Raw genomic sequence first — 14,878 nt, forward strand, 5'->3', positions numbered from 1 at the left:
TTTACTTGTGCCAAATAAGTTAATTGTAGACCACAATACAGTTGTATACATAAGAAAAAAACTCAAAATTTAGATCACTAGTTAAAATAATTTTTTGCTGTTGATTAAAAAAAGTGAGAATAATTCTTGGCTGAAATTGCAAATGATTTTGATTTTGCAGTAGTGGGAGAAGGATTATGATCTGAATTTTACTATCTAGGTTCCTTGATGAGCCGTTTCATCAAAAGAATCCAATGTTAAAACATCCGCATAAAAAAATCGAGGTAATTGAATATGAAGTATGAACCGTGTCTGTCATGAAAAAAGCCTGAATTACACTTTTTTTTTATAGTTTTGTTTGGCTATGAAAAAAAAGTTAAAATTAGAAGAAAAGAAAAGAATAAAATAGAAAAAGCTGAAAGTGGGACAATTTTTTTTTGTTTGATAAGAAAGTAGAAGAAAAAGAAAATGATAGAAAAAATGTATTTTTATATATTGGATGTAAAACATGATTAGCGGTAGTGTTCGTTAACTCCATTAGATTCCCACTTAGCGGTTAATCGAAAGAGATTTTTTTTTCTTTGAAAGATATCTCTAGCAGTTGTCTTAACGAGATTTCTATGTTAAAGTTACTCCTAAAGTGTGTTTGGATAAGTTAATTTAACTAAATAATGTATTTTTTATAGGAAATTAAATTCTTTTTTTTTATCAAAAATAACTATTTGGATATTTTAATAAAATGAATTTAAAATTTTAGAATTTTAAAGAAATTTTAGCTAGTTGAAAGAATAGAATTTCAAATGCTATCTGCAAGAGAGTGAATTTCAAATTCTCAGACTCTGGCGTCGTCGTGGACTGCGTCTCCGCAGTCAAGAACTAACGCGGCAAGATCTGTGACCTCACGCATCAGGCGGCCAACACTGCGAGCTGTCACACCACGGCAAGGTCCGATGAAGGGCTGATTCGGCGGTTGTAGATTCCGGCCAAGTCCACCACAGACAAAGGACTAAAGTTAACATCAATAGCGTTTCTTTCACTGTTGGGCATGTATTCGACGACGAGTAATTTGTTATCGTTTGGGTCGGTGCTGAAGTCGATGAGGTTGACGAGGCAGGGGTTGGGGATTTGGGAGAGGATCTCAATCTTGTTTTCGGTGAGACTGGTGCAGTTGCCGCAATCAGTGCATTTGGTGGCGTGGTTTTTAGAGGTGCTGGTGGCGACAAGTTTGGTCGTTTTGACGACGGTGAGGAGCTTGTCAGCTTCGAGGGTGGCTCTGTAGACTCTGCCGTGGCGGCCTCGGCCCAGGAAGGTGTCGGAGGAGTTGTTGGCGGTGGCGACGATGTCATAAATGAATAGCTTCGACTTTTAATAAAGAAATCCAAACACAGAATTTTAAAAATAGAGAAATTTAAATTGAAACATTTGAAATTCTTAGAATTTGTCTCATCTAAACATACTCTAAATGAATCGTGGTAAAGGAAAACCAACAAACGATTAAAGTAAATTGCATAAACTTAAAGAAATGCAATTAAAGGCAATGAAAACAATAAAAAAATGTAAATGACTTAGTAAAAAATATTTAAAATTTTATATAAATGATTTTTCTCTTAATTTTAATTACAAAGGATGTAAAGTGATGTGAACCTAACCACGCGAGTGTTTATTGATTTTTTTTTAATTATTTAAAGAAAAACATTAAATAACAAGTCAAACTTTTAATATCATAAATTGATTTTCGGAAAGTATTTTCTATTTTTCTAAACTAAGGTTCTCTTTGAAATTCTCAAGTGCGTTGAATTAATAAAAAAACAAATACTTTTTTTGCTGAATGAAAGTTAGGAGTGGGAATAGGCCAAGTGGCCTGAGCCTAACCTACGATAAATATTTGAGGTCTGAGCCTAGCTTATAGTCTATGAAAGACTTTTATTTTGACTCGGCCTGATAGTCTTTTTAAAAGCTTTCTTTACAATAAATATTTAATATTTTATGGAGTACGAACATGTAGGAAAGTTAAAAAAAAAAGGAAAGTCAAAATAATGAGGAATATAAAAGAGCACATGACTCACACCTAAATTGTAATTAAAATCCTTGATTATAGGAATATAAGTTATGAAATAGTAATATGTAATCAAAGTCTGATAGTTTAAAAAAAATTAATTGTATTCAAAAAATAATATTATATATTGGTACCCAAAAAATTATATATATATATATATAAAAGTCGGTATATCAAGCTTATAAGGTTTTTTAATAAGCCTACTGATGGTCTATTTAATAAAACAAGGTATAATGAATTGATATTTTATTTAAAATATCTTTTAATTAATTGATATTTTATTTTTTATGACTATTTTATTCTTGGTTTCAAGGTATAATGAAAGACATTTTAATAAAACAAATATCTTTTAAATTGATTAGTATAATTAAATAGTATAAATTATCTTTGATTTAATTATAAATTTTATCATCTAGCTTTTATAATTTTATAAATTTTATTGCTTAAAATTTTAATTACTACACATTTTATCGCTACTGATGTATAAAAAAAAAGTTAAAGGAAAAAACAAGTAAGTTTGTTTCTGTTTCTGAGGTTAATCCTTTGTTACCTATACGAAGGTAAAATATTTTAAAAAAAAAATAGGTGGTAAGATTTGCAAAGATAATAAATATTAGGTGATAAAATTTGTATTTTTTATTACACAAAAAAAATCAGATTAAAAAATAACTGTTGGCATTGACAGTGTTATAATTCTGGTTTAGCATAAAAAAGAAAAGAAAAGAAAAGAAAATCCTTGTGGATAGGACGCAATCAAAAGAGCAAACGTTGTTTGTTGGTGTGTTATCATAAAATTATATTTTTTAGGCGCATTCTCATTCACCAATGGCGTTCACCGTCGCCAGTGGCAGTGGCGTGGCTATAATCCCCTGCGGCAACACCGGCACCGCCGCACTCTTCCCTCACCGAACGAGAAGAAACCTCCACGTGGCGCGCGCGAAGAAGCCCCTCAACGGCGACGACGTTTCCGTTTACGCTGAGCTCCTCAAAGCCGAAGTTTCCGTTTTGGAAAATAATAAGCCTCTCGACGACAACGATGCCGCTTTGAAGTTCCTAGAGAAGATAGACCGTCAGTTTCAACAGCCCGATTTATGGGAAGGACCCCAGTGGGACTGGCTCGGCATCTTCATCAAGTTTTCCCCCATCATTGGCATCGCTGTTGCGGTATACTATCCTCTTCAACCTTCCTTCTTCTTATTCTTGTGTTCCTTATACAAGTAGAAATGGATTAGGGAGTTATTATGGACGTGTTTGGATAAGCTTATCTAGAAGCACTTTTTAGGAGAAAAAATAAAATTAAATGAACTTTTCCATGAGCTAAAATGAGTTCATTAGCTAATTTGTCGGTGTCTTTCATCTTTTTGACAAATTATACGAGAGAGCCTACAAATTATTAGCTAATGGTTAACTAATAAATAAAGAACTCGTTTAAGCTTATGGAGAAACTCACTTTATTATTTTCTTCTCTTAGAAATGTTTCCAAAGAAACTTACCCAAACAGGCCCTAAGTTGGGTTTTGATAAATTTCTCAATAACCACTTATTACAAGTAAAGATTTTCTTATATATTAACTTATGCATAGGTTTAAATCAACCTTTGGGGAAGTTATCTGAAAGAGCTTCTGGAAATTAACTTGTGCATAGACTAATATTGATGGGGCCGTACATTAGTAGAAATGGATTAGGGAGGGAGCTCTTAGTTGTAGATGTTTTATTTTAAGAGAACATAGGTATTCTTGAGAGACAATTCTGCTCGAGTCGAATAACTATATTGTAGATGTAGATGACAAAGTTTGAGTATTTAATGCAATTGTAACATTTTATATCTAAGACTCTAATTTTGAACCACTAATTGTGCTTGTTGAAGTTGCAGATGCTTTTGATTATGTAGTACCTGGAAAAGGGAGTATGATTTTGATTTTAAAATTTAAGAGAATGGTGTTGTTTTTACACTTAGTTTTGTTGCATCGGTGTTGAGTTTGCTTCCTGTGGATTTCGCTGCATTGAGTTACTGAGTACTATAAAACATTTTCTGTTAATTTAAGGGCTTGTATGTTTTGGCAGAAAGAATTAGGCTTTGATTTTTTTTTTCTGGATGAGCCTATGTATCGAGTCAAACACTAATCTCTCAATGCACTCGTTTATGTGATTTAGCTCTTCTAGTTGATGTTATTCCATACACAGAGTGAGACTCTTAATTTATTTACAAAATTTTGTAGCCGTGTTTGTTTTGTTTTTTGAAAGAAAAAAGAAGTTAATGGAAATAGGGTTAGTTCTCACAAGGTGGGTACTAGAAATACTGTGTGGAGGAATGTCTTGATTGGAAATTTTGAGTAATCTAAGTCACGCAATTTGCATGTTGATTCAATCAAGGCTTTAAACGTGTTTATGATCATTGGGATTGTAGGCAAGTCTTGCTATCTACGGTTGCTTTACATTTCATGAACCACCAAAAAATGTGAGGGAGGCTGCTGAAAGGCTGTATTCTGTGCAGTCTGGTGTGGAGTCCAATGCAGAGTCCGATGATGTGGAGTCCAGTGCAGAGACTGATGTGGAGTCTAGTGCAGAGTCCAGTAGTGAAGTTTTCAAAGAGCCTGATGCATATGACTCAGATGTGTTTGATTCCAATCCAACAGAGGTAGCACCTAGTTTGGAGTAGACTCTCCGTAGATACTGCAAATATACCTTATTTTTAGCATTTGAACCAGGTGAAAGGATTCAAACTTTTTCTCCACTAAATTTGTAAGGCAATGCTTCTGCTTACATGTACACCCTCTTAAAGTGTATCAATTCTGAGACAGATCAAGTGGATTAGTTGTACGTGTAAATGTATGGTTATTTGTTGCATTGCATCTGATTGCTCTGATCGTTGTAGACAATCTTTTATCTATGTTATAGATCAGAACTACTGTAATGGAATCTTTTACAAACATATATAGTTCAGGTAGAGTTTGAGTTCAAATTGATACTGGTTTTTGTGGACCAGAATTATGTGTTACCATCTACTTAATTTGGTCTAGAATTTTGCTATAATTCATGAAGTATAAGTAGGAATTGATAGAGAATCAAATGTTGATTGTATAATTCAATGGCGACTGATTGTTACTCATGAAGTCCACTTGCATGGGAGGAAAAGTTTTATAATGTCTAAATAATAATAATACCTTCTATCTTGGACAGAAGGTATATTTCTTTGTTACACAGAAAAGATGTTTATTTGTTACACGGAAGGATAACGATAATCTACTATTACTCCCAAAATAAATGACATTATAAAGTTCATGAAGTACACTTGGACTGGACATATGATTTCAACTAATAGTAGTACAGTACAAATGCTAACAATAAAATTGTTACAGTTGTAACAACAACAAATTTGTTCCACATTTTCAAGTTAGTGGCTGTGCTACTTCCAAATCCGATCCCATCATGGTTTGTATTGGTGGCACTGAAAAATGCGGGAGAGCTACAGATTCAAAAGAGAACATCAAGAAGCATGATATAATTTTCAGGACATTGGCCAAGGAAATTATTATTAAGGAACATATAATCCTGTAAAAGTTAATATGGAAGCTAACCTAGGTTTATATTTTCCATTCATTTTGAAACATCAAGTTTCTCATACCAATACAGAAGTTAGAGGAATGGATAAATGAGAATGGAAAAAAAAGATGCTTGTTTACCAATACCAGTGGAGTTGTTCTTTGTCCCAAAGGAAACCTGAGAATGAGAAGTTGCAGGCATATCCACTTGTTCCCCTGTGGCAAAAAAATACACAGGTTTAGAAATAAGCATTAAAAATCAAGCACAGGTCACACTTTTTGAATGTAACCAGTCAATTATAAACAAATTGCTAGATATGTTTTAAGATTGAATGTGACAGTTTATGAAACCTAAACAAGCCGAGATATTGGCATTAACTTGAAGGGTGCAAAGAGCTGGTAGCTGCAGAGCAAGTGCCCTGTTGATGGGGAGAGATCTCTCAAGTTAGTGCCATTGAGAAAGAGGCACAGATAGTGTGGTTTTTGGCTGTAGTGTTGCTTGAGGTTGCCACAGCAAGACCCTGGAGAAGGGGAAGTACGCTGCACAAATGCTGTGCAAGGAATAAGGAGAAGGAGGCTTGGTGTGCATTGAGCTATAGTGGGGCTTGAGTCTAGCGAAAGTATGTTAGGAAGATGGGAAGTCAACAGCAAGAGAATAATAATCTGACACAAGATGGGGACAAAAATTAAATATTTCGGAGAAGACATTATGTTATTACGTGATCATGTTGTGATGATGGGAAAATATTTACCAAGGTGTCTAAATAGAAAAAAAAATTATCACTTTTCTGTGTGAGTTGTTACGTGCATGGTGAGTGAGTTGGATCTATAACATGTGTTTGTTGTTTCTTCCTGTGAAAGACTAACTCATTGAAACGCTTAAAATGTTAGGTAAAGATATAATAGTTTAATTTTCATGCATCTAAATTTTTTACACTATCAAACCAATCAAAATAACTCTAAATATAACTAGTTATCACAAAATTTAGCAATTTTACTATAAAGTTTTCTCAACTTTGATTATAAGATATTTTGAATACAAAGTAGTTAAAAAAAAAAAACCAATACAAATACTCACAAAATGCTCACCGTATTCCTACATTTACTTCCTTTTCCCCTTCCTATGCACAATTAGTATGGTATATATACTTCAATTCCAAGATAAAAATGTTTCAATTGTTATTTTTAAAATGAAAAAGATAAGAACATAATTGTCAAATCTGGAACACAAATCAAGTCAGGGAACCGGTTCACAGGGTCCCTGATGGGACAGCTGATCTGGATAGAAAAACTACCTCTACATTAATAATAATTAATTAAAAAGGACAAAAATAGCGGGTTGACCAAATCTTGTTAAAAAATTGGTCGCAAGATAGATACACATTTGTTCCATTGAACTTTGAAATGCTTGGTAATAAATAAATAAAAAAAATCATTTCTTGCATACTAAATAATGATAATTTGATATAGTACAAGCACACGATTTTGCTTTATATAAAAAAAAATTGCAGGCAGAAACACTTTCATCATTCTAGCAGAAGTAAGATCTTTATGCCTTTTTTTTACAAAAGAAAACGTGCTCTCTTCCTTTGTTTATGTAGTGGCATGCACAAAACGGGAACAAGAAGTCAAGAATAATGTGACAAAGTACGCTACATTTGCATCCCTTGGCAGACCTATCGACACAAAAGGAATCAGATTCAGCAATTTAAAGGAGCATCAAGGTCATCAAACGGAAATGTTAACCAGCTCATTATAAACCCTTTTTGGCTCTCAAAGTTTTGTTGTTGCTTGCCTTTTAAGATTCACTTAATTTGCCTTTGCTAGCTCACTCATACTACTTTGGATTTTCAAATTCCTGTAACTATCTCTCCCTCTCTCTGATTGATTTCATGACAGTGAAGGCAAGTTCTAATCCACCATCTTTTGGTTATCTTGTTAGTTCTATAAAATACCGTTAGAATCATTTTTGTTTTCTTTGGTTGGCACTTGGCAGTACTTCTGCATGGTGATGAGGATCAATATTGATTGTAATGGTTGCTACAGAAAAGTGAAGAGAGCCCTTCTTGATATGCCAGGTTAGGCATCATGCATGGATCATCCTTAATTAATTTCTATATGCAAACTTCTCATAGTTCTGAAATTGAGAATTCAATTGTAAATTATATATATTTTTCTTTGACTATGCTATATATTGTGCTAGAGTTGGATACTCATCTGCTAGAGAAGAACCAGACCAGGGTGGTTGTGTGTGGAAGGTTCATCCCACAGGATGTTGCAATCAGGATAAAGAAAAAAACTAACCGTAGAGTTGAGATATTGGACATACAAGACTTGAGTGAGAGCAATGCTGAAATGGAAGACCAGAAACCAATGACCAATAATTGGACTCTTCTAGCCACCCAGAATAAAATGGAAACATGTCTGGCTTGAGAGAAACAGAGGATATATTGTCTCATTTGTCCACATATATCCACAATTGAGTATGTGACTTCAACCATTTCTTTTTAAATTATTAGAAATATTCTCACTACTAGGTATGTGACTTCAACCTTTTTTTTTTAAAATTATTAGAAATATTCTCACTAATCATTGTAATAATTCTAGACATAATTACTAACTTGTAATTGCATCTATTTCTGTATTTGATTATAATTTCTTTATCAAGAATATATAACAAATAATATTTTCATCTATTTCTGTATTTGATCGTAACTTCTTTATTAAGAAAGATATATAACAAATAGTATTTTTTTTTGTAAGAAATTATAATTTAGTAGCTTTTGAATTAGGTTGCGTTTTAAGAAAGAGGAGGTGCTGGATTACAAAAGCTTTGCCTGTGAAAAGTAATTAGAAAGTAATTTATTATTTACAATTGTCTCTTTTCTTCCCTTATTCTCTGTTGTATGCATGTAAAAAGATATTACCATCATACGTCGTAACGGAATTTTTTAGTTCCTATATTAGGCTTTAAAAATCTAGAGACTTTGGAAAGGGTTAGAAAGAAATTAATAAATAATTTCTAAATCCAAAAGTGAACAACCCTGCTCCACCACCACGTAGGCTTTACATGTCCCAACAACTCTCAACATATGATGTATTGGCACAACATCTCTGCCTTTATTATGGTTTATATTTCAGCCACATATATAAGACCCTTACATTACTACATGCATACATTTTTTATTCTTCTACATAAACTATAACCATATACTATATCCTCCACATACATGACAAGACACTGTACGTACGTAAGTACATATGCAGCAAATTTATTCAAAGACAACAATATTATATATATGCATGCATGCATGATGCACGATGCATCTACTTGTCACTGTGTCCTCCAGGAAGCTTCTCCTTAATCTTGTCCATAATCCCTTTCTTCTCGTTCTGATCACCATGAGATTGGTCATGCTGACGATGTTCCTTCCTATATCCTGCTTCAGTGTGCGCACCCCCAGTGTTGACTCCATACCCAGTTCCACTTCCATAACCAGTGCCACCAGTTGTTCCATAATCAGTGCCACCAGTGCCTCCATAACCGGTGCCGCCCGTGGTTCCACTTCTGGGACCAGTACCGGTGTCTGCGGTGTTGGTTCCATAGTAAGGGCCACCGATGTTCCCATGTTGCCTACCAGTGTCACCGGCATAGCCACCAGTAGTCCCATGTTGTTGCCTATCGGTGTCTATACCATAGACACCGGTAGTTCCATGATGTCTATTGGTGTCATCATTATAGCCACCAGTAATTCCATGATGTTTATTAGTGTCACCATCGTAGCCACCACTAGAATGCTGTCTACCAGTGTCTACGCCGTAGGCATTGGTGGTATCATGTTGCTTATTAATGTCATCACTGTAACCACCAGCAGCAGTTCTGGTGGCTACATAGGTGACACTAGCAGCATGAACAGGGTTGCCGTATTCGTCGGTTTGCTTCTCAACGTTGCCATACTCGTCAACCTTGCGACCCTGATCATCGTAGTGCTTTTGATAACTTGCCATAGTTGTTGTTGGTTTTGATTGTAAGGAAGTACTTGTAGTAGTTGTGTGTGATGTTGGATGATGAAAGATGCATGCAAGCATGGGGTTTATTTATATAGGAAACCAAGCATAAAAATCTGGTCAAGGAGTCTTAAAAGTCTGACACGTGCTGCGTGGCGTTGAGGATGTAGCTGCCACGTGCATGGACACGTGTTGGTTTCCTTTTTAGTGAAACCGTGTCATCGCTTTCTGATTCATGGCTTGACACGTGTGGACTCTATCCAAAATTTGGATAAGTGTTTAGCTAGCTGGGCCATGGATGGATGTGAATTTAAGCGGTGTTACCGACTCTGGATTTTGTGTGACATCTGTGACAATTTGACAAAGATACAAGAACCCCGAATTAGTCACAAAAAAAGTTTAGTGGCAAACATGTTAAATTTTGATCATTTGTATTTGCACAATCTTTAGCATGCACATAGCAGAACAAGTGAACAACCAATATAATTTATATCAGTAATCTTGAATCTTTATCAAAAATATTTTGACGTGAGTATAACGTTTACAAACACAGCTAATTAAAGTTTTGAGAATATATTTAAATAAATTGAATCTATGATATTGTAAAATAATAGTAAAACTTATATTAGCACAAACTATAAACTTTCCATATAGCCTTGGAAGTTGGCACCACGGATAACGGTAGACTAATGAAACGGACTACTTGATCTAACTTGGGTTGAGCTGATCCTAACCAAGAGAGTGTTATTTATTGGCTGAAATTGTTGTTATGAGTAGGGTAGGTATTACTTTTTGCACCCGCTTTTTACTTATACATTTTTCTTTATTTTTTTTTTGTATTTTATTTTAAAAATATTATTTTTTCAAGACTAATTCTAGAACTTCATTTTTACAACTAATACTTTTTTCAAATTTATTTTTTTAAATGAAATAATTTTGTTCCGAAAGCTAAAATTTTAAAGTGTAAAATTTTTAATACTTTTAAAAAATAAATTATAAAAGAAGGCTTCCCACGTTTTTATTTTAGTGATGGCTGTTAACTTAAAGAAGGGATTGTGTGGGGTATTTGGTTTGCTATGAATCAATATGTTTTTAAAAATAGAAAATTAGATTGTAGTCAGGTGCTTAACAACGTGTTTAACCTCAAAATGTTATCACCTAATCTGAATAGTCAAGTTTATGTTGAATCATATGAGGTGATAATATGGAAGAAGTCCCGGATGATCTTCATAAAATCAATTTTCATACTGCAATTAGAAAGGATAGAGAACTGAATTGGATTTAATTGTCCGTGATGTTCAAGGAAATGTCCTAGCTTCGGCCACACAATATTTTTATAGTTTATTATTCAGTAATAGATGGGGAATAAAATTGCTCACAATTTAGCTGCTTTGTCTTTTACCTATTTAGGTAATTGCTTTATTGAGGAAGTCTCCTACAAGTTGGATCAAATCATTGCATATTATGTATCTCTAGTGCCGTCAAAATGGGTTCTAGTTTGTGGGTCAGCCCGATCCATTGTGAACTAGAGGTGAGTGGGGTTTAATTTTTTTTAATTCAGTATTGATAACTTTTCAGTCCGGTCCACTTAACCTGTGGGTTAGGTGGGCTCAATCCGTGGGTTGGTGGATCAGTCCGTCAACCCACTAAATTTAAATAATATATTGTTTTATTTTATTATTATTATAAATTTATAATTGTTAATGTCAATGACAAATCTGAATTAGATCTCTATTTAGCCGAGACACCGCTTGAGCCAAAGTTTTTTCTTAAGTTCAATATTTTGAGTTATTGGAAGGACCGCCAAGAACGTTATTCAAATCTTTGTAGATTGATATGTGAAGTGTTAAGCATTCCTATAACAACTTTTGCTAGTGAATCGGCATTTAGCATTGGTGCTCGTGTGCTAAACAAGTATCGTGCTAGTCTTTTTCCTTCCAATGTTGAAGCACTAATTTTAGCCCAAAATTGGATAAATGGTTTTGAAGATATTGGTAATTTACATTTCTTTTTCCATAATTTTTAGTTTGTTATTGGTTTGTTGTTTTATTTATTTGACTTATTAATGATATTGTTTATTTTTTTTTGTCTTTGTAGATGAAATTAATGATGATGTTGAAAAAGAAGAGAAAGTTATTCTAGATTTCACAGTTCATGACTCTAATGTTTAATTTCAATAGTTTAGAAGTTTATTTTTTATGACATTTAAATTTTTTATGACTCTAATGTTTTATTTTGAAGACTTCAATCACTTTAATATTGAATGTTTGAATTTGATTTATTTTGGTTTTTATATTGGATTTTATTTTAAGTTGTTTGGAATAATTTTTTTTTTTTAAAAAAAGACAGAAAAGTGAACCAGCTCGCATAACCCACCAACCCGTGGTGGGCAGGGCCGGGCTGGTATTTTATTAGCGCACACAAAAATATCTCCTATTGATTCTCATTAATAATATCCAATATTTACCTTTAACAAAAAATAAAGAAGGGACTCATGAAGCTTCTTGGTCCATCCACAACATCGATTTCTTTCCCCCACCCACTCATGCTATTGTTTTTAGTTTACTAAGCACCATGTGTTCAACAGTCACTACAGTCATAATTATTGGATATAAATAAAAAATCCACCGATATTTGAGATACAGTACTTTCCAATTAAATTTTAGCGAATAACTAAACTCAATGACCCTCTTAATTTTTAGTATTTGTTATTATCATTTTGCAAAAAATGTGCTGAATTTGGGGTATTGTAGAGTCTAACACCACTGTTTGATTTACTGGAAATAAACTAAGGAAAGAGAAAAAAAAAGATTTATTTTTTAATTTTTTATTTTCCAACTAGGAAAAATGTATTATCCTCTCTCTCTATATATAATTATTTCCCCCCTCCTATAAACAAAATAATAAAAAGGGAATTTGTACTGGGTAGTGAAATCTGAATTTCTCTTGCATCAAGATTTATTAGTTTCTGCCATGTATTATCTTTTTAAAAAAAATCTTAATATTTAATTCTGTGTTTATTATTTTTTAATTATAATTTGAAATTTACTTTGATAACTTACTTTAACATTTAATATATTTTTTTTTGTGTAGATTATTAAAATAAAATTTTAATTTCAACTAATAAATGATATTGAAACTACCTTATAATTTACATTTAAATTTTATCATTTATTTTTAACTTTACATCTTTTGAATGTAAAAAGAAGAATAAATTATATTCATATTTCTTGTGTGTGTGTTTTTTTTTAAATTGCATTCGACACTCATTTTTGTGCACCCTACAAAAAGTCCTTAATTGTTTATCTCACACTTATACCTCCTTCCTCCTAAACAACATTTAATAATTTAACACAAAGTAGACACATGTTAGTCACATGATTTTTAATGAAAATTTATGTCTAAAATACCCTCATCTTTTTTCTCACACTCACTCCCTGTGTTTTTTTTTTCAAATTGCCTCCGACACCCCTCTTTTTTGACATCTTACAAAAAACTCCTTAATTGTTTAGCTCACATTACACCTAGACCCTTTTCCTCTTAAACCGCGTTTAATAATTTAAAAGAAAGTAGGTACTGCTGGTCACTTGACTTTTAATGAAAATTTATGTCTAAAATATCTTCATCTTCTTCCTCTTAACTCTATAAAAGACTTGACATGATTTTCAACCTAAAAATATTTTAACACTCTTCTTTCTTTTTCTTTTTCCTCTAATTGGACCTGAACCTAGTTTTTTGTTGAACGTGAACTCACTTTATTGGTACGCATGTGTTAACACTTTTCATTCTTCTTCTTTTTAGTTCAATTTGTCTCGTGTGTGTTAGGTCATTTGATTGTTGCATTTTTGTTGGACGTGTTCCCCACAATGCCTATTGATTGTATATTGTCCTTTATTTTAAATTTTAGTGTTTTCTCTTGCTTTTATGTTTTTAACTCATTTTTTTGAAATTTTTTTTTATGCCTAGGTGTTTGATATAATGTCTTAATCAAGAGTTGCATTTTTTATAAGTGTTAGCAACAATGAAGTAAGAGTCAAATATTAAAGGAAAAATTGTTATTACCTTGAAAAAAGTTCATTCTCACATTCAATTATTAATTTGTTATTGAGTATTTAATAAAGATGTTAGGACAATTTCTTCTGTTTAAATATTTCAATTGACATTAGTTAACAATGTTAACAAAAAGATGGTAAAAGTAATGTAAAAAAAGGAGGAGTAGAGGAGTATCAGGTATAATTTGAGAAAAACATAAAAGATGTGAGTATAACAAAGATGTTAGGATAATTTTATCTACTCGCATATTTTAATTGACATCTTAATCGAAGAAAAATAAAAGTAATGTTAAAAAAGAGAAAAATATTGAATATAATTTAAGAAAAACACATAAAGTACCGGTGTACTTTACTAAAAAAATGAAATAACATGGACTAAACGTTTTATATGAATGACGAATCCCTCTGCACACTTTCAACTTTGAAGTTTCAATAATAGAGAAATCAAGTTCAAGAACTCATCCACCACTTTCATAATTCGGAAGTGCAAAAACTCAGTCACGACTTTTAAAAATGAAAATCTATTTGTTATTACCTCGAATGGAAAACAAAATGTTGAATTTCAAAAGTGGCAACTGTAAAATGTGGCAGCGAGATATCCATATAAATCCTGTATATAAACGCCGACTTCATAATTTAATGACAATTTTTAGAAAATTAATACGACGACTTTTAAATTTCTGAAGAACTGATTTTACAATTAACTAATTTAAATTTTGATATTCTGACACGTAAAATTTTATAGAATACAACTAAAGATATTTTTTACAAGCAAGTGAAGTGGTTAAAATTTTTAACAAGCCACAATATGTAATAAAAAGACGAGTTAAAGTATGCTCTGGCAAGAAATTGTAAATAAATTAACTGATCGCTAAAATTAAGAGTGTTTTGTATTTATATCAAGACAACCAAAAAAATTTCTAAAAGGAAAATATAATTCAAAATTAAGAAGTAATGTAAATAGTCAAACAAAATATATACTAGTACATTACTATACAAATAATTTTAAATTCAGAGAAACATTTAAAATAAATAATTTTGAATTATTTAAAGTATAAGAGAACTATATATGATTAATTCATATAAAATACATAAACTGAAAGAAAAATGATTAAATTTATAAAAACAAGTATAATTAATCAAAAACTAAATATTGAAAATCAAATTAGTATATTTTATCTACGATACTTTTAGTCTTTTAATCTCATATTATATGTGTTGTGTTGGAATTATTATATCACA

At 32.2% G+C, this 14,878-nt stretch overlaps 3 protein-coding genes across 3 annotated transcripts; 2 read left to right on the forward strand and 1 right to left on the reverse strand.

The window, feature by feature from the left end:
* Window positions 1-2,771: 2,771 nt before the first annotated feature.
* LOC114368832 lies at window positions 2,772-5,019 on the forward strand. Its single transcript, XM_028326095.1, has 2 exons — window positions 2,772-3,199; window positions 4,442-5,019. The coding sequence occupies exons 1-2, from the start codon at window positions 2,861-2,863 to the stop codon at window positions 4,691-4,693; spliced, it is 591 nt and encodes a 196-aa protein (XP_028181896.1). The 5' UTR covers window positions 2,772-2,860; the 3' UTR covers window positions 4,694-5,019.
* Window positions 5,020-7,538: 2,519 nt separating this feature from the next.
* Window positions 7,539-8,513, forward strand: LOC114368834 (heavy metal-associated isoprenylated plant protein 25-like). Its single transcript, XM_028326096.1, has 2 exons — window positions 7,539-7,654; window positions 7,780-8,513. Exons 1-2 carry the CDS (start codon window positions 7,582-7,584, stop codon window positions 8,007-8,009), a joined length of 303 nt encoding a protein of 100 aa, XP_028181897.1. The 5' UTR covers window positions 7,539-7,581; the 3' UTR covers window positions 8,010-8,513.
* A 60-nt stretch (window positions 8,514-8,573) lies between these two features.
* Window positions 8,574-9,665, reverse strand: LOC114368831 (dehydrin DHN3-like). Its single transcript, XM_028326094.1, has one exon. It carries the CDS (start codon window positions 9,663-9,665, stop codon window positions 8,904-8,906), a length of 762 nt encoding a protein of 253 aa, XP_028181895.1. The 3' UTR covers window positions 8,574-8,903.
* Between the last annotated feature and the right edge of the window lie 5,213 nt (window positions 9,666-14,878).

Source organism: Glycine soja, chromosome 9 (genome assembly GCF_004193775.1).
Source record: "Glycine soja cultivar W05 chromosome 9, ASM419377v2, whole genome shotgun sequence".
NCBI lineage: Eukaryota > Viridiplantae > Streptophyta > Magnoliopsida > Fabales > Fabaceae > Glycine > Glycine soja.

Bases quoted from the DNA above. Each gene is read 5' to 3' on its own strand.
- LOC114368834 (XM_028326096.1), top strand. From the start codon at position 7,582: ATGGTGATGAGGATCAATATTGATTGTAATGGTTGCTACAGAAAAGTG. The intron at 7,655-7,779 runs GTTAGGCATCAT...ATATTGTGCTAG, and splicing joins AGCCCTTCTTGATATGCCAG to AGTTGGATACTCATCTGCTA.
- LOC114368832 (XM_028326095.1), top strand. From the start codon at position 2,861: ATGGCGTTCACCGTCGCCAGTGGCAGTGGCGTGGCTATAATCCCCTGC. The intron at 3,200-4,441 runs GTATACTATCCT...TTGGGATTGTAG, and splicing joins TCATTGGCATCGCTGTTGCG to GCAAGTCTTGCTATCTACGG.
- LOC114368831 (XM_028326094.1), bottom strand. From the start codon at position 9,665: ATGCTTGCATGCATCTTTCATCATCCAACATCACACACAACTACTACA.